General features: G+C 40.9%; 2 protein-coding genes and 1 long non-coding RNA gene across 6 annotated transcripts in view; 2 read left to right on the top strand and 1 right to left on the bottom strand.

The window, feature by feature from the left end:
• The window catches only part of LOC101487468 (gamma-aminobutyric acid receptor subunit beta-3), a 94981-nt gene that overhangs the window by 54924 nt on the left and 16400 nt on the right, over positions 1-23657 (bottom strand). For 2 of the 3 annotated variants that reach the window (XM_004552592.3, XM_004552593.3), the window contains exon 2: positions 368-415. In XM_004552592.3, coding sequence (XP_004552649.1) covers positions 368-415 — 48 coding nt within the window. Of the gene's footprint in view, positions 1-367; positions 416-19019; positions 19125-23657 lie in introns of all 3 variants that reach the window. The other variant, XM_076880770.1, reaches the window with a different exon arrangement.
• The window catches only part of LOC101488117 (gamma-aminobutyric acid receptor subunit alpha-5), a 48402-nt gene continuing 28531 nt past the window's right edge, over positions 3787-23657 (top strand). For both annotated transcript variants that reach the window (XM_076880771.1, XM_004552595.4), the window contains exons 1-6: positions 3787-4263; positions 4838-4904; positions 6973-7097; positions 10792-10859; positions 13592-13812; positions 19044-19126. In XM_076880771.1, coding sequence (XP_076736886.1) covers positions 4248-4263; positions 4838-4904; positions 6973-7097; positions 10792-10859; positions 13592-13812; positions 19044-19126 — 580 coding nt within the window. In that variant the 5' untranslated portion in view covers positions 3787-4247. The remainder of the gene's footprint in view (positions 4264-4837; positions 4905-6972; positions 7098-10791; positions 10860-13591; positions 13813-19043; positions 19127-23657) is intronic.
• LOC143415206 (uncharacterized) lies at positions 7688-9037 on the top strand. Its single transcript, XR_013095843.1, has 3 exons — positions 7688-7999; positions 8199-8286; positions 8986-9037. It is a non-coding gene; the product is annotated as an uncharacterized LOC143415206 (long non-coding RNA).

Here is a 23657-nt window from a genome sequence, read left to right as displayed (position 1 = left end):
CCCACATTACAAAGCACTAAGCCAAACTCTCTTATTAAAATTCTCATTTTTTACAGTGCACCCCACACCATCTTCATCCTTCCCTTGGGTTTCCTGTAAAAATGGCGGGACCTGAACAATATGGAGTGGGGACAGGCAGCATTTATCAAACCATTAATCGAAGCTGTTGATTTATTGGCCTGTTATCTGTTGATGGCCCTTTTGTGTCTGATTTAAAATGTGTGGACTGCACCATAAATTATTTAGAGAGTCGGGGTCAAAAATTCGTGAACAGGCTAATTAGGACCGCCTGCACACGCGGACGCGCTTGCACAAGACCCAGTGGAGGAGCCTGGATGAGGAATGCGCGTGCTGTGATAGTTCATACCTGGTGTCATAGATGGCGATCAGCTTCTTGTTTCCGTTAACAGCATTCCTGAAAGAAGAAAGTTGATGACATCATTAATTAGAAAATAACAGGAAGACACTGAAAATGAACTTCTTTCCTCCCGTTTGCAGCTTCATGTTTCCCCGAATTTAATTGTGGTTATAAGTTTATTATTCATTATTATTATTATCATCACTGGTGTCTTATGCGTGTTTGAGCCTGTCTGATGTGTTGTGTGACTGTGCTCTGCATAGCCTCGTATTCCACCCAGTATTGCCTGCAGTAACGCAGAGGTCTGAAACAGTGGGATGCCTGCAGGGCAAAATATTGAAAGCCAGTCGATTTCCCCCTGGAGCCCCCTCCAGGATAAAAAACATCTCACAACACCTCCCCCAACCCTTATCTTCCTACCACAGAGAGAGGTGGTGGTGAGTTTGGGGGGGGGCTTTTTCGCCATCACTTTCATTCACACTCGTCCAAACGGTCAACACTCCGCGAGCTTGTTCGCACCAGTCGCGGTGCTGAAATCACCCTCCGAGGGTATTCTGGCTGCAGCTCCCGTCCGCAGACTGCACCGCCAGACGGATTCAAGAAAGTAGAGGGAGGTTAAGTTTACCAGCTAATTATCGTCTACGAAACATGGAACTCGGCTACCCTCTTATGGCAATCGTCAGGATGATAACTACTCTGACGTGTTTCTTGCGAGCGCTTGTTTTAGTGGCTCAGGGTTAAACAAGCCGACCGAATGCTGTTTCTCTCACAGTGATTTGCCCCCAGTCTGTGTTGTCATGCGGGTCGCAGACTCTTCACACATATGGACACACAAGTCATTTCACTTCGTTACTCATAGTTACTGTCACGAATAATGACACATTTTATAACTTGGAATGGGTGAACAGTGGAAACAGTGTCAAACATAAGGCCAGGGGGCCAGAATCGGCCAGGCAAAGACTCCAGTCCGGTCAACTGGACAGCTCAAATGTGAAGAAGTGTCTACAGGGAGTGCAGAATTATTAGGCAAGTTGTATTTTTGAGGAATAATTTTATTATTGAACAACAACCATGTTCTCAATGAACCCAAAAAACTCATTAATATAAAAGCTGAATATTTTTGGAAGTAATTTTTAGTTTGTTTTTAGTTTTAGCTATTTTAGGGGGATATCTGTGTGCATAATTATTAGGGAACTTAACAAAAAACAAATATATACCCATTTCAATTATTTATTTTTACCAGTGAAACCAATATAACATCTCCACATTCACAAATATACATTTCTGACATTCAAAAACAAAACAAAAACAAATCAGTGACCAATATAGCCACCTTTCTTTGCAAGGACACTCAAAAGCCTGCCATCCATGGATTCTGTCAGTGTTTTGATCTGTTCACCATCAACATTGCGTGCAGCAGCAACCACAGCCTCCCAGACACTGTTCAGAGAGGTGTACTGTTTTCCCTCCTTGTAAATCTCACATTTGATGATGGACCACAGGTTCTCAATGGGGTTCAGATCAGGTGAACAAGGTGGCCATGTCATTAGTTTTTCTTCTTTTATGCCCTTTCTTGCCAGCCACGCTGTGGAGTACTTGGACGCGTGTGATGGAGCATTGTCCTGCATAAAAATCATGTTTTTCTTGAAGGATGCAGACTTCTTCCTGTACCACTGCTTGAAGAAGGTGTCTTCCAGAAACTGGCAGTAGGACTGGGAGTTGAGCTTGACTCCATCCTCAACCCGAAAAGGCCCCACAAGCTCATCTTTGATGATACCAGCCCAAACCAGTACTCCACCTCCACCTTGCTGGCGTCTGAGTCGGACTGGAGCTCTCTGCCCTTTACCAATCCAGCCACGGGCCCATCCATCTGGCCCATCAAGACTCACTCTCATTTCATCAGTCCATAAAACCTTAGAAAAACCAGTCTTGAGATATTTCTTGGCCCAGTCTTGACGTTTCAGCTTGTGTGTCTTGTTCAGTGGTGGTCGTCTTTCAGCCTTTCTTACCTTGGCCGTGTCTCTGAGTATTGCACACCTTGTGCTTTTGGGCACTCCAGTGATGTTGCAGCTCTGAAATATGGCCAAACTGGTGGCAAGTGGCATCTTGGCAGCTGCACGCTTGACTTTTCTCAGTTCATGGGCAGTTATTTTGCGCCTTGGTTTTTCCACACGCTTCTTGCGACCCTGTTGACTATTTTGAATGAAACGCTTGATTGTTTGATGATCACGCTTCAGAAGCTTTGCAATTTTGAGACTGCTGCATCCCTCTGCAAGATATCTCACTATTTTTGACTTTTCTGAGCCTGTCAAGTCCTTCTTTTGACCCATTTTGCCAAAGGAAAGGACGTTGCCTAATAATTATGCACACCTGATATAGGGTGTTGATGTCATTAGACCACACCCCTTCTCATTACAGAGATGCACATCACCTAATATGCTTAATTGGTAGTAGGCTTTAGAGCCTATACAGCTTGGAGTAAGACAACATGCATGAAGAGGATGATGTGGACAAAATACTCATTTGCCTAATAATTCTGCACTCCCTGTAATGAAAGTTGTACAGTTTACAATTACAGGACAGTATGAGCAATGAAAGCTCTTTCTGTAATTATACACATTTATCATGTTGTTTTACTTGTCCGGCCAACCTAATAAACCAATTATTGATTTTTCAAAACCTGACTTTATTTCAAAACCCAGTAGAACTTTGTCTCTTTTGCTTTATCTATAATAAACAGAATAGCTACAGCAACTATAAATACAAATATGTTGGGATAGCAAGTGAACTAACTATAAGGCACAACTTAAACTGTTAAATAGTCATATAGGTGGATGAAATGAAAGGGTTAAAAGAGTGGACAGTGGAGGTAGCACAAATCCAACCAACAAACAAATTCTTTTTAAATACAGATAATAAAAATCCCCAAAACAATCTCTGCAATAGTAACAAGTTATTAATTAAGCTGTTTTAGTGAAATATTTGTAAGTATTGATAACACACAGCTAGCATAACAAAAATAGGCTAAGAGTCCAAATTGCAGTCTAAAAATACATGTATAAAATTGTTACTATTAGCTAGAAGGATCAGCTGTTAGCTAATGGCTACATATAGTAGTTCAAACAAATAGGCTATTTAGAAAGATTGACTAAACTACTGAAATCAGGCACTTCTTCATAAGAAATAGCAAAAGCTAAAGAGGCCAAATTAAAATCCTGGTTAAAGGATTTCATTAGTGTGCTGCTACTGTGTGACGTTTCAGGTGCAAAAGTCCGTGGAAGTAGTTTGAGCTCCCATATATTGCATGCTTCTTTCACATCCTCATTAATGGATGATGTGGAATTCTGCGCATCCTCCTTCCAGCCCACCAATGGGGAGCACCTATTTGGTAATTATTAGCCTCTGTTGCGGCACTTCATTCTCTCGTTCTCTCGCACCGGCAGTAGGCGGTACAGGAAAGGGCACAGAGACAAGAAAAATGTGGAGCGAATCCGGTCTCCTCCGAGGTCGGTGGACACCAGCGAAGAGGCACCCAGTGTGATGCTGCTGCTGCAACACCTCTGGAGGCGATGCGGGAAACGCGGCGCAGCAGGCACTAAAGAATAAGCGAGGCGGTCAAGCCTATAGGAGGAGCAGAGCAGACAGACTACTACAACAGCTGCTGATGGGGAAGCGCTGATTGAAGGAGAGAGAGAGAGAGAGAGAGAGAGAGAGAGAGAGAGAGAGAGAGAGCAGAAAGAAGCTAAAGAGAAGGAGGAGGGGAGAGAGAGCCGACCAGCACGGGAATTTAGTGATTGGACCCGCGATCTTCCAGTTTCGCCGACTGGAGACCCCAAAGCCTCCTGTCGCTGTTTGGAAAGAAAGCAACAAAAACCAAACCTTGCTGGTCATGGATCCTCGTGCAGGTTAGCCCCTATTTTTCCTCCCGTTACCTCTCTGTTTTTTCCTTCTGATGAGACAAACAAGTGTGAGTTTCATGGGTTTTTTTCGGTGATGGGGAGAGTGAGGGAAAGGTGGAGAAGAGGGATGGGATAATAGGGGGTGGCCCGTTTATTGTAATAGGCTGGATTGGAACGCAGTGGAAGCTTTTACACAATGGGACTGATACTGCAGGAAACATGCCTCTCTATGAGCCTCTTTTATTTACCAGCCTATGTGGTGTTTTTGAGCATGCCGAGTTGTTTTTTTCTTTCTTTCCTTATTGGAATTTTTACCAAAAAATTAATTAGTTATTCTTGTTTAATATTAAATAGTTGCACCTTGCACCCCCCTCACCCCCCGCCAAATGAACCAGAGATTGTCCCGCTGCTTGATTTAGTGTTTGCTGTAATGCTCTCTGTATGCAGTGAGGTGAAGACTTTTCCCGTGTCTGGCCTTATGGAGAATCCTTGACCTCAGTGTTGTTTCTGTGTTATTTATTGATTCTGTGATGCCCTTTTTATTCTGTTCTTTGTCTCCTTCTGGGTGTGTGTGTGGTAGCTCTCAACAGTAAAGTGACGGCAAGGCTCCTCGTTTCTCTCCTGCTTCTTTGCAGATGTCAAAACAGGTAAAGAGATTTAATAATAATAATAATAATAATAATAATAATAATAATAATAATAAAGTTTAACAGTTATATATAGCTTTTTTTCCCAAAAAGTAAATGGATTCATGACACTAAAGGTACTTTTTCTAATTACTCAACACCTTCCAGCATGCTGAGATGTTTCCGGTTGTGCCATTTGTAAATACCAATGTGCAGACCGATAGAATGATACCAACGCATGTATTGGTATCTGATCGATAGTAGTGGGATAGGATCGATACTTTGCTTCTGTTCTCTAAGTTCAGTATCTAACCCACTGAATTGTGTCAAATTAATTACTTTTTGGAAATGGAAAAATATACCTCAACCATCTCTTATTGCGAATTGACTGTCATGTCTAGTTTTTATGATCTATAGAACAGAAGTTTACTGAAAGTGCATCAGGGACAGGCACATTTATGTTCCCGGTCTCCAAAAAACCCAGTTTTAAAATACATGAAAAGCTGAAAAGTGTGTTTTTCTGTGTTAACTCTTTATTTTGGAAAGTAAAAATCACACTGCTCTAGTGGTCATTAAAATGTGTTAGAATTTACAAATTGATTATCTATCTCATAAATCAAGATTTACTAGTATCCCCTACATAAGCTGCTTTTATATGCTAAAAGTATTGCTATTGGTATCGGCTTTGGCAATACTGGTGTCATGGTCCTGGGCCATGTGGGCCCAGTATTCTTAGTTTTCATGTATTTTTGTATTTTGTTCTTTATTTAGGCCATGCTTCCTGGGTTGATCTGTTACGTTGTTCCTTATGTGTTTTCCCTTCGTGACTCTTACCCCCTGTGTGCCCCTCTGTGTATTTATGAGCCCTCGTCTCTCTTTGTGTTTTATTCTATGTTTTCCCCAGCCCGTTATGTCTGCGTTCTCCCCGTGCTCTCTCTCCTCCTGTTTGAACCTCTGTGTACTTCCTGTTTTACTTTGCCCATCTCCCATCAGTGTTACGTTCACTCCTGCCGTGTCTTGTTATGATTATCAGTGTCACCTGTGTTCCCCGTGTGCATCCACTTCCCCTGATCATCCCTCATGTGTATTTAGTCTCTGTGTTTCATACAGTCTGTGTCGCGTCGTCTGTGTTCCCACCCTCCATGTTTCCATGCCCGGTCTGTTGTATTCATAGCCTTACCTTAGTTCATTCCCAGTTTAGGTTTCTGTTTAGTTATTGCTTTTGAGCTGCCCTTATTCTTGTTTGTTTCTCTTGCGTTACCAGCCACAATAAAAGGCTCGCTTTTGTTTAAAGTTTACTCCCGTGTCACTCGTGTCCGCACCTGAGTCCTCCACGCACTCTCCACACGGTCTGTCACAGCGGACCGTGACACTGGCCCTGTATTTACCAAGTAAACAACTATTGAATTCAGAATCAGAACAGAATCTGATGCTAAGTGACTCACTATACTATCGTATGGTAGAAGTTGGTATTAAACCCAAGTACAACTTTTTATCTTTATAACGAAATACATATTTTGAACACAACGCTATAGCAGTTGTTACTTCACATTTTTTCGATATTGTGTTCATTTTGGAAGGTTTTGAACTTTTTTAAAAGGCTAAGTTCAGTTTTGCTTTGCGGTCAAAAGCATTGTGACAGATTTTTACGCCTCTATTTGCAGGTGACTCAAAGCAACTTCGAATTTTTAGATCCCGCTCCCTTTGACTGATTGCATATCCGAGCTGTTCTGTGCTCTAATGCCGCTTAAGCAGGAAGATCTGTCAGCAGTCCACTGTCATCCAAGTCGATCAAACCCCGTTTATGACCTTTTGTGCGTTTCCCTCTCTTCGCCGCTTGCCGTTCTTTGTAAAAAGATCCTCCATGCTGCCTCGCTCCCCCGCTGTATTTAAAGGAAGAACTCATTTGTTTGTATTTGGATCACATGTCAAACCCTTAATTACCTCTACTGGTAGATTTGAGGCAGCGCTTGTGTTCAATAATTAATCGCAACAAGCCTGCCGTTAATGCGGCAAGCCAATTAATCACAACAATTGTGTTGTGTTGTGTTTCTGAGGTCTGCTTCCTTTTGTTTCCTTCCTCTCTCAGTCTCTGCCAGTCATCCCCAGAAGCTGAGAAGGAGGTGGGCACCAACGACAACAGCACAGTCTTCACCAGAATCCTGGATGGGCTCCTGGACGGTTACGACAACAGGCTTCGGCCAGGGCTCGGAGGTTTGCTTCCAGCTATTTTGTGTTTTTCTTTTTTTTTCTTTTTGAAAGGAACATTTAGTAGTCTTAGTACAATAGTGCCACATTTGAACCTCCCACTGTGCTAACCTTCTAACCCTACTTTGGCCAGGGGAAGCCTGGTTTCCTGCTGTGATTTCATGCTCTGATTCATTGGAGAACGCTGGGAGACTGGCAGGTACACGGGGGTTGAAACTGTGCAAGCAGATGTGGAATTTGCCCCCGTGTCAGCCGAGGTGAAGGTGCACGCATGCAGTTGTCAGGTGCTTTTGTTTCCTGTGTTCCCCGCGAATGCATATGGCTGTCTCTTTTTCAAGCAAATCAATCAAGCCATCCTCAACACGGCCTCGATTCTGTGTGCTGAGGTGTTTTTATTCACTTCTCACCCTGGCAACAGGAGATAACCTTGAGAGGCAACAAATTGCCATTCAGAGATGGAGATGCTTGAAATGAAAGCTTTTGATTTTTCCTTTCTGCAGTCGTGCTGTTTCCCGTTGAATTTCTGCCAAGCTCCTGACACTGGTCTGGTTAGGCTTGTTGGTCACGTATATACACTACTTGTTCCACGCAGGGGCGGAGCGTGGGGGTGGCTTACGGGGCTTAAGCCCGGGTTGTTTTGTCAGAAGCCCGGGGTATTTTGGAGTGTAATTTTTTCATAGTTAGATGCCTGGCTGACAACTGTATAAAACAAAAAGTACACACAATATTCGAAGCACATAGTGCACACTGTGGGAATTTACGACTGTGCGTGAATCCCCCCCTGATATTGGTATGATCCAAGCTCAGGCACTAAGCGACTGAGCGAGGGGGCGGGGCAGCTGCTGCCCGTGAGTGCGCTGTTGGAGAGACGGAGCCAGCCATACTAAGGAGAGCTTAAGTTTGACCAGGTACCAAAGCAAATCATTCGTACTGTACAAATAATGTAAATATGACGGTGCATCACGAAAGATTGATATGAAACTGATCACTTGACCAATATTACGTTACTTGCTCTTCAAGTGAATCAACAAATGGCAAAATGAAAAGCCGAACAAATGCTATTTTTTTTAGAGTCTTAGCTTACGTGTGTTTATTTCATATTTTCAGTTCTTACCCTCCCCGACTAAATCGGTTTCAGTTATGTACTGAAACATAAGAATGGACATTAGAGGGTTCTTTCAAAGAAAAAACTCAGGTAAATGTTATTTTATATATTATGCTTTGTATGTTGTTCAGTATATTTCTATGCAAAACAAGAGGGGTTTCAGTACACAGCAGGATATTCACATTTGTAACCAGATATTTACATACACTTTAGGGAGAAAACATAAAATATTTTTACTGTACAACATCAATTTAGAGTAAACTTTTGTTTTAGATAAATATTGAAATATATTTTGAATTAGTTAAATTTCAGAATAAAGAGAGACAGAGCTATTTTTATCACTTTCATCAAATTTAGGAGTACATGTACACTAAATTTATTGTTAATTAATAAGAAAACTCCAGACGATTCCATTCTGAGCTGAAGAAGCTTGTGATAGGTTAGTAGAGTCCATGTGAGTAAATTGCTGGCACAGCTGTGGATGCATATAAGGCAAAACACAGAGCCTGTTTCTTTGACATGGGAAAATCAAGAGAGATCAACCAAAACACCAGGAACAGAACTGTGGAGCTCCATAAGTGTGGCTCAAGTTTGAATACAATTTGGTGCCATTTGCAATTAAGAAATACAGACAGTTTCTCTCTTTACTCTTAAAGTTAACAAATATGTTTTTATATTTATCAATCTAAAAAAAATAAACATTTAGTCTGATTTGATGTTACAATTAAAAAAGTGTTTTTATCTGAAGAGTAAATATCTGGTTTCAACTGTATATTTGATGATTGTCAGCACAAAGAGGGAGAGAGAGGAGAACGAGGACAGAACAGATGAACAAGAGCAGGTGAGACACACATGTTAGTCACATGGTTGTTTACCAAAAGTATCACCGTATCATAGGTCCTCATGTATCTCGTACCTAGTGTTTCTTTTTAGGTTTGTTATTTTTCAAATTCTGTATTTATTAAGTTCTGCAGGCTTGTTTGCACAACAAGGCTGAATAATTATATAAACTTTTCTCAATCTAAATAGTGTACTTTGGTAGAATTAAAAAAATAAGTGTAGTGCAGGTCTATGAAGATTTTTAGTGCTATCATCTAGTTCTGATTCTGGTTCTGTCTTGGTTAAGTCCTCAGTAGTCCTGATTTTGAACTGTTGTAGTCCTGTTTTTAATTCTGGATCAGTTCTGGGTCTGGTTGAATTGGGGTTTAGTCCTCGTGTCTTGATGCAGCCCTGACCTTGTTCTGCCTTGCTGCTTAATTAAAAAACTAGTTTAAGGTGTCCTGCACATGTGATATATATTTTATATATATATATTTTTCCCTATATGAAGTCATTCTTTTTTCTTTTTTCCAAAAAAATAAAAAATAAAAAAATCCCACATGCATACTACTCTTTGGGCTAAGCCCCGGGTGTTTCAAATGTCTGGCTCCGCCTCTGGTTCCACGTGAGAAGGAAAGAAGGGCTTTTTTGTATTTTTGTTTTCATGCCACATGCCTGATGTGTCATTGCAATAGCCCGTCCTCTCTCACATCCTGGTAACGGTTGCTACCTTTGACAAGAGGGCCTATAAATATATATTCAGGCTTTCATTCAACAAGCTACTCTGCACAGAGTGACCAAGCCCAGCTTCCCCTGGTCCACATTGGTATTCAGAGAGTTTTGTGATTTTGGAACAAATGAAAGAAACAAGTTGCCTGTTTTTCCTCAACATCTTTAGAAGGAATCCGCTGACAGAGAAATCATGAATCCAGGTTGCTTTGTGTGGTTCGTGTTGAGTGACCACACTGAAGCCATTGAGAGGGGCATAGGGAGGTGGGTTCAAATGCTGACACTATTGTTAAATATTGATTTAATTGATCCTAACCATTTGCATATATTAACATTAAATCTGAGCATTATTTGCTTCACAATGTTATACCTTTAAGATGTAAAACTAGTGATTTGTATATCCATAGAAAATTATTTTTGTAATCAGGGCATCTAAATGAATTTATGTCCGTTATGATATAGAAACTGGACAGTGGTTGGACAAAATAGTATATATGCTGAATTACACAAGAATAGGAAGAACTGATTTGATCAGTAATTGATTAACCGCATAACATCCACCAAGTCCACCTATATAGGGTTAGGGTTAGGCTGCACTTTAGCCACATTCTGTGCAATCAAATTACACGCATTTATTATAAGATTTTCACTTGGGTGTGCCAAATCTGGGAAATATATCATCTGGTAATGGTAGGCATCAACCTATTGGCAAATAATATGATAACTGCCAATAAGAAATAAATAATAAGCAAAAAGTCACGTGTCATAAACAAGCAGAAAAAGAAAATCATATTAACTAATGGATAATTTGCTGTTGTAAAGATTGTTATCAGCAGTGATGCCATAGACTTCCTGTCTTGTTTGAGTAGTTAATAAATGCTAGAAAGTCCCGCATTAGGAGTTATGAAGAAATAATAATGAGCAGCTCATTAATTATGACGTCCTTCCTGATGGGTTGTTCACTTGTGTCCCTTTTAGTGAAGAGCTGCCTCTTCAGTGTCTCTCTTTAACCTCCAAACCCTGTTTCCATCTGTTCTCTCTCAACAGAGAATGTCACAGAGATCAAGACAAACATTTTTGTCACCAGCTTTGGCCCCGTGTCTGACACGGAGATGGTGAGTTCATCCACAGCAAACACTACAGAGAGAGATTGGCTAAGGTGGACAAACACACATACAAGCGTCTCCAAAGCCCATCCAGGCAACTGTCGGTATTTTTAGATGGAAACATATATTTACATTTTATGAGACGACTACCGCTTTCTGGCTCCTGCTGTTCTCTGGAAGTGAGCTCATGTCCTAGTTGTGTCTTTGAAGATTGGCTCCTTTTGGCTACTTGGACACAAGGCAAAATTCATGTGGGTGATTTAAACTTTTAATGCAGCGTGACTGGCCTGTATGGAGCACAAAGAGTGCCAAAATGAAGTGAATAACTACATCATTAAATAATGAATGAAATGTGTCGTTAACTCATTCAAATGGGAAATCAATCAATCAATAATTTATTAACTGCATAAATAATTTATTGAATACATAAATAATCAAAATATTGATTCACTTTATTTAAGAAAAAGAAAAACATATTTAATTATTTCATGGCTGTAGTGCTGCAGTGCGTCACCAAATAATTGAAACTGTTACTGCAGCTTGTCAGCAGACTGTAACATCTGCTGCTTTTGTTTTCATTCGAAATGCATTCTGGGATACCTAGCTGTTCCGAGTCCATTGCATCAGTCATTATCTGGGATTGATCTAGCTTCGGTTTTGATGAAAAGGTCATTAAACTATTTACTCCGAATAAAGACTACAATTTTTTTCTGTGTATTTAAATATAGAAACTGTGTGATCGAGGCGTGAATGGACTTCACTTTTATGCATCCAAATCGAATGGAAAGCTTGCACGTTCAAAAGCACGTCAGACGAACATTTTAACGGTCACCAGTGGGTTTCACTTTTAAGAACTGGGATGTTTTTAGTTTTGTATGTGCCGTGCCTTTAATATTCTGCACCATTAATATGGGTGAAAGACGTCACAGCGCACAGTGGAGATTGGAGAATCTTTTGAGACATTTACAAGCAAAGAACCATGAGCAGCATAAAAGGGCGCAAGTCGCAGTGAACAGAACAGAACGGTGTGGCCGTTCTTTTGAGATAAAGTACTGCTTTACCTTTGTAGTCATTTCTGTGTTTCATTTCTTTCTATGTTTACTATTAAAAGTCCCCATTATTAATATTAATGTGAAGGTTAAGGTTGTGCCCATTCCTCTTTTAGTGGCTGTTTAAAGGTGTAGTTTTAACCACTGTTCAAAATCATATTTAGAAGTAATTTACAAGAAATTACTCTATTTATGCTTGTGATTTATTGGTAGATCGGCATTTAGAAATAATGCCAAAGACATGTATAAGAATCAGTGTAACTAGCTGATAGATGGATGATATTAGCCGTACCATGTGCAGGATGGGGACGTCTTTTCTTATTAGTTAGAAATTCCTATTGCATTTCTAATGTTAGCGATTAAGTATGATTTCTTTACAATTCTCAGCTATAACTATACCAAGTTTTAGGCTCTTTAATGATGTATTCTTTTATTTCCTTTTGGCACTCTTGTCGGTCCATAGACTTATTCCAACTTGTCTGAAATGAATCATCTCTTTATTAATCCTACGAACTATAAGGCTCTACCTGGATAGTAGAAAGCATTAAATCTCCCCTTTCATTAAATCTCCCGTTACACCCTGCTCCATCCCTGGCACGCTTTTGACACAGCAGTGATCAGACTTGCTACTTTGTCAGAGGAGCATGATTGATTGATTAATTGCGGCAGGAGACCTGAATGTTTCTACAGTCCATAAAAGCTTATATGTGAGCCCGATAACGCCGTTATCATTCAGCGGGCTGGCATGTTGTTTTAGTGTCTTGCTCGTTTGTTTTTCCGAGCTCAAAGCGAGTTGATATTTCACACATGAGCAAACTCAAGATGGATTTAAACGCCGCCGTGTTTAATCACAATCGCTGAAAAGTCTTCATCGATTTATGAGGACATACAGGAGGATCTGTTTTCCTTTTAGCTTGTCCTTTATGTCACATTTTGAACGTGAGAAAAAAAATCTTTATTCAGTTTATTTAGGTTTTGTGCAGGGGAAAAAAAAAATCACACTGATGACGTAGAATCTGAAAAACTGACAAAATGGGTGTATTAAATATGATACTTTGCTTTGAGAGGTTAAAAACACAGCCAGAGGAAGATCTGTTCCCTTTAGCATCCTCAGTGATACAGTAATCATTGAGCTGACACACTAGTACACAAGCCAGTTGCACGTGATTACTCACAGCACAGCGCACGGCTATATCTTCTCATATTTTTTTCCTTTTTAATCCCGTTTAATAATGCAAACTGCACCTGTTAACACTGTGATGTTTCTTTTTTTAAATTGTTCCCCACAGGTTTGTAATCAGGGGATAAAGAATGTAACCGTTTTAACAGACATGCATCTGAAACTATTTTTTTTAAAAATTTCCAAAAAAGGACTTTTTGCTTTTCTACAAAATCCAGGGTTAGACTTCCAAGCTAGGTTTGAGGTCATTGGCGACGATGACGTTAATCTCAGGTTGACATCCACCAGGTCACTTGTGATTGGGTTTCGTTTGACTCACATACCAAACAGGCGGATTTCACATGCAGTGTCAAACATGCATGATACTAACCTAACCCAAGACAAGTGGTTTAGTAGCTGGTGGATGTTTTGAGGTTAAGAAGGTTGATTTTATATTTTCTACATGTTTCGTTTGGGCGCTTCTTCACTTAAAACCCAACCAGGATCTTTTTCCCCTTTGCTGTTCGCCTTAGGAGTACACCATAGACGTGTTCTTCCGTCAGAGCTGGAAGGATGAGCGCCTGTGCTTCAAAGGGCCCATGGAGATGCTGCCATTAAACAACCTGCTGGCCAGCAACATCTGGACCCCAGATACTTTCTTTCTTAACGGCAAGAAGTCTATAGCTCACAACATGACCACGCCCAACAAGCTGCTGAGGCTCAAGGATGACGGCACCTTGCTTTACACAATGAGGTATGATGGATTCCCTGTATAACGAGCCGTGACTAAGAACAAATGATCAAAAAACCGTACAGAGCCGTACAGAGGCTCAAGGTTTCTCGGGATTCTGAAGTGAACCTCATAGTTATCTGTCCTTCATCATTTACTGAATACTAGACCAGACAACAGCAGCAAGGCCAATATTACACAATAAAGCTTTGAATGTAGAAAAATTGATATGCGACTCAGCCTGCAGGAGAATACTGACATCCAGTGGACAATGAGAGGTACGATTCCTCATAGAGATCGTTCATACCAGCAGTAAGCCTATTTAAACACTTTTATTCCTTTAATTTTTTTCCCTTTTGCTAATGCTGAGAGTCACAGACCAAATCTCTTTTCAGGGAAATCATTCATTATGAAAAAGCGTCCTTGTTGTGAACTCGTTTTTGGCAGTAATTTACTGGTAAGTTGGAGCCAGAAAGGAAGGAAAAGTAGGCCAACAGAGACCTCCAAAAGGGTGATCGCTATGCGCTAAACCACTAGCAGATATGGATAAACACCAGTGTAGTCTAAGCTTTAAAAATGAGGAAAGAAAGCGTAGTGAAAGCACCCCTACGACAGAGAAATTATCATTTTCCTGTTAGCAGGTCACAGAGTGACCTTTCGACCAGTACATTAAAATAATTCTGTGCTCATTCTCAGAAGTCACTGCAGCTGCAGGTCTTAAACAGAGACTCCATCACGGATGAGAGCACTTCATCTGATAGCAGCAACACCCGCAGGGGGAGTAACGCAGCACGGAGGGCAGATTATCTGTATGCAGCCGCCGGTGACATATATACGTTTCCAAAAGAGGACACATTCACACGTAACACACATGAACCAACTCAAGAGCACACACACACTGCGGGTGTGAAGCAGGTTGTAAGATCTAACATGATGCTAACCTTTGACCTCAGAGCTTAATAAGTAAAGGGTTGTGTGACTGGTTCATCTCTGTAAGTGTGAAGTGATGGAAATGTATGGACACGTACATTTATGTTCAAATGGAAAAAAATGTAACTGTGCAAGTGTGTTGTTGAATCTAAAAATGGCATCAGATCCTCTGTCACAGTAGAAAAGAAGCAGCAGTAGGCCTGCTTTTAATCGTGTGATTGTAACTGAACAGTTGTCGTTACCAGCAGTGCTTAACCATGTGCAGGTTTCCATATTATACACACACACACACACACACACACACACACACACACACACACACACACACACACACACACACACACGAAAACATCAGGATCAGGGTACTTTAAGGTAACAGCTAACTGCAATAGCTAGCTAGCTGGACACCTATCTATCTAGCTCTCTAAAATCAAATCAAATCAAATCAAATCACTTTTTATTGTCACATCACATGTGCAGGCACACATCTATCTATCTAGATAGATAGATTGTTCTGGCCTCTATTAACTTTAAATATGTTTTTTGATGGTGGTTGACAAACAGCTTCTACAATAAGTAGATTGCCCTCATTTTCTTGTGGCTCTTTTGTCATTGCATATCAGCAAGCACTTGGAGCCAACAAGGAAAATAAATATATATATAGTCACAGAAACTAGTCAATTGTTTAAGAGCTTTAATCTCTATTGGAACATTACAAAATCATGAAAATCCTCTTGCTAAACATGCCCAAAATATAAACGGAGGTCAGAGTGTGTACAAGTAGCTCAGGATTCTGATAATTAGATAGCACTCAGTTTCAGACTGTTTGCTTTTGAAGTCATGGCCTGCACCAAGGCCAATTATAACATAAATAATATTGAATATTGTACACAGTATGTGGAGTTATGAGTTATTCACATCTTCTTGCACTCTCAGTGTATTGAACATGTCAGTCCCCATGTATACAGCAGATTAATACACTCAATAAACAGAGGTGCAGACATACTGCCGTTCACATAACTGCACATTATAAGACATTTACACACGCCCCGCATTTTTTCTTCAGCAACATGCATGGGTGTCAATGGAAGCTCATCAGTTTTCTCCTCTAAATGCAATTGCGCACCGCATCATTTGAAAAGCATTACTCAGCGGAGAAGCGGCCGGGTTTACAGAGCAAATTTCAATGCATTTGTCTCCATGGATAATTCTTAAAATGCCACGTCTGTCAGCACACCGCAAACTTAATGCATTATTATCATTATAGCCAGATACCAGATAGGCTGCTACATCAGCTGTATGGAAGCTCTGTATTACTCATGCAGGGAGTGCATTGCACACCATTGTCATTAGGTACAGCTCAGTTGCCATTATCATTTGTGCTGATGTGCTGCTATTGCCTATAGACTCTCTGACTAATCATTTGAACATAACACCACACTCACTAATATGTTATATGAATTGTAATGGCAGGTTCTTATCAAACTGTATTTTTTACGTTTTAACACTTTCAACTGTTCTTCCTTTGTTATTTTTCACACCTTATATTGATTATATAACTATGAAACACTCTCAGAATTATGGGTACAGTGAAAGTCCCTGTCCATCCGTCCACATTGATGTTACCCGCAGGGCTAATTAGTGGACCTCAAAGTATCTATATGTACTTTTCTGATGGCCAGAAAGTAAATATGTGGTCCCAAACTGTAAAATTGAAATATTTCTACCATTTCCTCTGGCGTTTAACATCCACCAGAGTGCTGAGGCACTTAGGGTTATGGCTGAGGTCACACATTTATGAAGGGGCATAGTTTAAAAATGTAATGATTTTATTGTTTCTACTAAATTGTCACCAGCTGTTTAAAACTGGTCTCTGTCATATATAAAACAGGGCACAATAAGTACCCCCTGCCAAGGGTATGATGACAGTACCTTAGAGGGTACCCTCCCCAGTGGTTTATGTATAAATAAATCTGACTTACATAATTTTGCCAGTAAATAAACTAGTACTGTGGTACTAGAGTGAGGGACTATATTAAATCTCCAAAAAGTTGATTCTGTTCATCTGGACGTAGCGTTTTGTGGGAGAAACGTTTCGTCACTCATCCAAGTGACTTCTTCAGTCTCAGCTGACTGCAGGTTTCCCCAATCTTATAAACAGTACATTTGCATAATGACTGAAACCAGCCCACTGAAGGAACAATGGGCTGGGAGGTCAGTTCCTTAATCTTAATTCTGCAAATTCTCATGACCATTGATCAACAACCACTGACCAAAACCCACTGATCACAGACCAATGATTAATGGCCATGAGTACCGTTCGGAGACAGTTGGGGAATGGCTGCAATCACAGCATTGTACGATGGCCACTTAAAGCCACGCGTCGCACAGAAGCAGACCAACACATGGCCGCTCACACGGCGATGGGAAATCGAACGTTTCTGGTATGCCTGAGCTTGCAGAAAAGTTGGAGAAGTCGGACAATGTATATTAAAGTATTTCATTAGCTTCTATGGTTAAAATAGTTCAGATAGCCTCTTTCAGTGTCAAATTCTGAGTTTTTACTCCTTCTATCAAGAAAAACTTTTAGCCGAACAAGATTTTTCTGTTCCCAGTACAAAAGCAGACTAGCCCACAAACATCCGACAGTTGCTGGAGAGGTTTCAGGAGAGTTAGCAGGTTCTTCGGGTTACCCCCCCCCCCTTGTAGGATATACAAGAAGTTTTCAAAATGTGCCTTTTAGTGTGACAAGACAGTTGGTGTGGCATTGTGCCTTGGTGGTTAATACAGCATAAAGCTCCTGGACTCTCTGGCTCTGTTGTCCGACTTCTCCAACTTTTCTGCAAGCTCAGGCGTACCAGAAACTTTAGATTTCCCATCGCTGTGTGAGCGGCCATGTGTTGGTCTGCTTCTGTGCGACGCGTGGCTTTAAGTTCAACCCCATGCCTGCCTTTAAGGCATGCAGGAGTCAGTCTAATCCGTTATTTAAACTAGATCCGCAATGAGATGCCTGGCTTTTGACTTTTAAAGGCACCGAGTTAGACTCTGTTCTCTTTACAGCCATCCTGGCTAATGGGGCTACATGAATAATTAGAACATGGTATAATAGCCGACAGCCATGTTCTCATTTATTTATCCCAAAGACACTCTTTCCTCTTCCGCGCAGAGAACCCTCGAGCTGTGTCGACACAGTTGGATGGTACTGCACTGATGTGGAAAGCAAACCGAGCCCCCACCCCCACCGCCACAAAACATTCGCCTTCGCTAGGCCCAGAAGGGCAGAAGTGGCCTCCTGTCCCACTTTGTTCTGCTTTGTTCACCTTAATGATATAATTGGGAAACCTCCTGCAGTCGCCGCATACTGTACAGGCAGGGGGTACTGGAGCGTAAAACAAAAACACGTCCCGTGTGGATTGCGCGCCATCCTCAGTGACACATTTGTCAGAAAGATTATAATAGAGTTCAGTTAAGAGGAAAAATAGCTGCTACTCTGTGACTAATGTTGAGGTATGCATGAGCGGCTAAAGCAGAAAACAAGTAAAACGAGTCATTTCATCTAAACGTATGTTTGTGTGCACTTAGTTTATCCTTCATTCAGCTCATTAACCTCATTGTAGTCACATCACCGCTGTGCTGTTATTATTTGTCATCACGCAAAGAGTGGAACTACCCAGAGGGATTTGATTTAATCTGGGACAGATAATTATGTTTTGTGTGTTGTTGGTTTTTATGCCTGATTTAATTAATCTGGCTGCTCTTTCAGGGCACAGAGAGGTGTCGTCACAGCGGTTGAAGTGATAACGCCATGTCTCGGATGACTGTGAATACCCAATAACAAATAAAACATTAAAAAAAACTGTCGTTATGTTAATTGAGGATTTAAAATGAGTGGAAGGTGACTGATGAACATCATCAAATCATGCTAATGCTCTCATTTGTTTATAATAAAAATGTGTTTGCCTTAAGGTCAGTTCAGAAGAAAACAAAACTGAAGCAACCTCAGTTTTTTTTTTTCTTTTGGTGGGGGAACAACCAAGCCCTCTGACCACCAGGTGGCAGTATTGTCACTTGTGTGCTAAGGGAGAGTTGCTGGATTTGCAAGTGATGAGAGTACACCACCATTTTACTGTTATGTGATTAATTTCCTGGCAATTTCACCTACTGATAGCACTGATTAAAAAACAATAAATATCTCAAACAATGTGTGTTTTCAGGTCCCTTCTATTCTGTATCTCTCCCTTTATGATAGATAGCTGAGTAAAAGATGTGATGCACCCCATGTTACACTATAAGTGACTTACTGTGTTATATATGTTTTGTCTTAGATTGACCATATCAGCAGAATGCCCCATGCAGCTGGAGGATTTTCCCATGGATGCCCACGCCTGCCCTCTCAAATTTGGCAGCTGTGAGTAAAAAAACAAAAACAAAAAAGCCCTCCTGTGAATGTCGATCCCTATATTTATTTTCCTGTCTGCTAATCCCAGCTACTATGATACACAGTGGAGATTTTCCAGTCCAATGCAGCGTTTTATGCTAAAGTTTAATCTCAATTTAAAAAAACAAAAAGAGGCTCTGTTTATTTTGGGGATAATTAATTCACTCATTATCGAGATTATCAAGATTGCTGAGTTTGCAGTCCACGATTTTCTTTTCTTAAAGCAAGACTGTAAGACTTTTATTGAGCACAAGACTTTGGCATTTTCCATTATACCATACTTGTCACTTTTGTCTGCAAAGTTTTTTGTCTGCAAAAATAAACTAAATGCAAAACTTTTAGATGTATTAAGTATTATCTTTAGGTGCAATGTAGAGCTAAATGCTGAACTTCCACAGTACATGGAAAGTAAGTTTTGGCATACTAGACATCTTAGCAAAGAACCAGTTGTATCTTGACTTTTTTATACTTTCTTGAGAATGGTAAATGGCCTGTATTTGTATAGCGCTTTACTTAGTCCCTAAGGACCCCAAAGCGCTTTACACTACATTCAGTCATTCACCCATTCACACACACTACACACACAAGCTACATTGTAGCCACAGCTGCCCTGGGGCACACTGACAGAGGCGCCCTAATAAATAATTTGTTTCCATTTCTTTAGTTTAATCAATAGAAAATGCAAAAGGTAACACAGTTTGATGTATAAAAGACCATTTTTGATTCAATAAGGTGATTCCTAAAAGACTATAAAGCAAAAATGTGGTATATCTCAGCATGGTGTGCAATGTGTCCTTAACACATTTGAGGAAACTGGACAAATGGAGGAACAAGAAAAACTGGAAGGAAAAGTCAGCAGCATACAAACAGTTTTGTAGAGTCACGAATCCCTAATTTAATATGTTTGCTTCAAGTTGTTGTCCGTATGTACAGAGGTGTTCAGGATTAAGCTACAATAGTCAGTGTCTACAGCCATCTGTAAAACATACTGGTGCCTCTGTCATAGTTTGGGGCTGCAGTGAGGCAGTAAAAGCGTACCGAGATAGAAAATCACTCAGTGGAACACTAGCAGTCATTGATTGGCCTCCTCAGAGTCTGCACCTGAGCATTGTGGAAGCATTGCAGGATCAATTGACAGAAAATGTAACATAAGGCAACTAACATCTTAAGATGAGCTTTGAATGTCCCTCAAGAAGCCTGGAGAGCTATTCTTAAGGATGTCCTCAAAGACATTAGAAGAAGACGTTCTTAAGAAAGCTCAGGATATGTTTAAAAATAATAATGGTCTCTCCAAATATTGACTTTGATATATATCTATATATTCGTATCAATATTGAACCGTTCGATACAGTGCTTTCAGTTCGGTACGCATATGTATCGAACAATACAAAATTTTTAATTTATTTTATCAACTTTTCTTCTGACGATGCTGTCTGTGCTGAGCGCTCAGTGGATCTGCGCTCGACAGTGCAGCCTTGGCAGAGTAGTCGAATGCAGATTCACTGAGCGCAGGGCAAGCTAGCGAGACAGACCAAATTCATGGGCTGCATCCTCCTGAGGCCGCATTTGTAGACCGATTACATCACAGCGACGCGCCGAAGGCTGTCCAAATTCGTAGGCTGTGTCCCAATTCAGGGTCTGCACGCTTGAAGTCCGCATTTTAAGTGCGGTTACGTCACCGCCACGTGACGACGGCTGTCTCAATTCGAAGTGTACTTCAAATGCATACTCCAAATGCGCCGTCGATTCCCCCAAATATCAAGCGTGGTCCAGTGCACGCTTCGTGGTCCCTTATATCCCACAATTCATAGCGCGGCGGTGGGTGTGGATAATTAATACGGCAAAAAAATACGGCAGAAGGGAGCGGCCGAAGAATGAACTGTCAAAAGTAATTACTGAATATGATGTCACTTATTTATGTGCGAATGTTTAATAATGAAGACATTGCAAAACATTGCTGTTGGCCACATGTCGGCAAAGTTGTGTGACATTAGTGATGCTTGTACTTTCAGCCTTAACTTTGTTTTAAAGCCCCCCCCTCTCTCTCTCTCTACATATATATATATATATATATATATATCCATCCATCCATTCGCTTCCGCTTATCCTTTTCAGGGTCGCGGGGGGCGCTGGAGCCTATCCCAGCTGTCATAGGGCGAAAGGCGGGGTACACCCTGGACAGGTCGCCAGTCTGTCGCAGGGCTAACACACAGGGACAGACAACCATTCACACTCACATTCACACCTAGTGACAATTTGGATTAATCAATTAACCTATCCCCACAAGCTGCATGTCTTTGGACGGTGGGAGGAAGCCGGAGTACCCGGAGAGAACCCACGCAAACACGGGGAGAACATGCAAACTCCACACAGAAAGACCCCGGCCTGGTGTTGGAATTGAACTCAGGACCTTCTTGCTGTGCGGCAACAGTGCTAACCACCGTGCCACCGCGCTGCCGTGTGTGTGTGTATATATATATATATATATATATATATATATATATATATATATATATATATATATATATATATATATATATATATATATATATATATAATATATATATATATATATATAAAATATATATAAAATAATAATCTGACAATACTATAATATTGGCCATATTATATTTACATTACCACAGTGAGATGATTTTAGTCTCATGAATAACATCAGCTAATTGTTATTTACTAACTAATCTTAAATGACTGTTCAGTACAGAAATGAAGCCCAACAATCATGTTTTACAGTCCTGTGGTCTCAGCCTCAGATACTCAACTAATCAAAGTGATGTCATGACAAAAATGAATGACCAACAAAACATTTTTCTTCTTCATTTATGTCACATCTCCTTTCTCCTTCATGTATGTCACGTTTCTCGCAGTTAGTATCATGGTTGCTAGGCAACCTGAACAGCGCGACGAAGGCTAGACCGTTCCCTTTCACAAGCCTCTCACTTCCGCACTTCTCGTACGCACCGTATGTAGTACGCGTAGTGCGCGTACTTCAAGCGTGCAGACCCTGAATTGGGAAACAGCCGTAGACTCCTTCGAATGCAGCCGACAAATGCTTCCTCCTTTTCCCCGAATTTGAAGGATGGGTCAGGTGTGTCCTTTGTGGCCTACCATATCCCAGAATTCATAGCGCGGCCCAGCCAAACTCCAGTTTCCAACAATGGTGGCCACTAAGAAGTTGTAAAATTACTCTTACTAATCTTTCTGGGTCACAAAATAAACTTTTAACATATTTTCAGGTGAGAAAGTACCTGTGTAAACATGAAATATGTGCTCGGTTTATCGAGATATCGCATATTTGCAAAAGTGCTTCGACGTTTTCGGAGACGTCTGCTACCCACCAGCTCAATAGCTAGTCGGGAGCTCGAGGGTCACTGAAGCCACCGAGAACGGCACAACTCCCGGTACATCATTTACAGATCACCGCAGACTTTCGCTACTCAGGTTAAACGTAATATATAAACCACTTAGACAACCTAAAAATGTTATTGTTGGGCTTTTTCGGTGTTTTGTTTGTTCGTGAGTGAATCGGTTTGGCTGAGATTAAAGTTATTAGATTAGATTAGATAAAATAAAACTTTATTAATCCCTCGGGTGGTTTTCACACAGCTGAATAATTGTCAAACAGAAAACTGATTAAACAGAAGTATGAGACAGTCGAGAATTTACGCCAGTGTCCTGTTATATTTTAGATAGCAAGGAGCAGTTTATTAAACTCCACCAAGACAGCGGTGACGCTAATCAGAAGGTGACGCTAATCAGAAGGCTAGACCGTCCATTTTCCCCAGCTGTTTACTTCCGGCCTACCCTGAGGACCCGGCCTTTGCGGTACGTGGGCCGGGTCCTCAGGAGGATGCAGCCCATGAATTTGGACACGACCAGAAGTTAAGCTCTCCTTGCAACATGGCAAATTGAACCTCCCCCACCCTCATTCAGATCTGGCGTTTGGAGCTATTTTTGTTTTCATGTGACGTATGACCCTGAAGGTAAGCGCGTCATGGACAAAAGTAAAACAGTATGTTGGATGTGCCACGCAATGCTCAATTACATGGGTGGGAACTAGTGTGTTAGCGCAGTTTGCTCGTTAACGTGTTGACCGTCCAGCCCCACGCACGGGGCGAACCGCGGTAGCTCGTTAACGGAGATTTGCCGTGTTGTGGTGTTAACGTCATTTCAACGAGATTAACGCTGACAGCACTAGTGGGAACACAACGAATATGACTGCACATTTACTCCGACAGCATCCTAGTGCAAAGACAAGTGGAAGCAGACAAAAACAACAAACACGCATGCTACAAACTTTACCCGAGTCATTTAGACAGCCGTTAGCACATGATTCTCCTTATGGGGACCTGATATGTTTAATGTGCTGCTGAGAATATAGCCCAGAAGAAGCGGATAGTATAGCTTTTAGTTTGGAAAGAGCCATTTCTCTGTAATAAACTCTCTTTTCCAAAGATGAAATTACAAAATTACTTTGTTGTTT

This window comes from Maylandia zebra, linkage group LG23 (genome assembly GCF_041146795.1).
Source record: "Maylandia zebra isolate NMK-2024a linkage group LG23, Mzebra_GT3a, whole genome shotgun sequence".
NCBI lineage: Eukaryota > Metazoa > Chordata > Actinopteri > Cichliformes > Cichlidae > Maylandia > Maylandia zebra.
The sequence above is the reverse complement of the archived record's forward strand: the minus strand, read 5'-3'. Positions and strand labels throughout refer to the sequence as shown.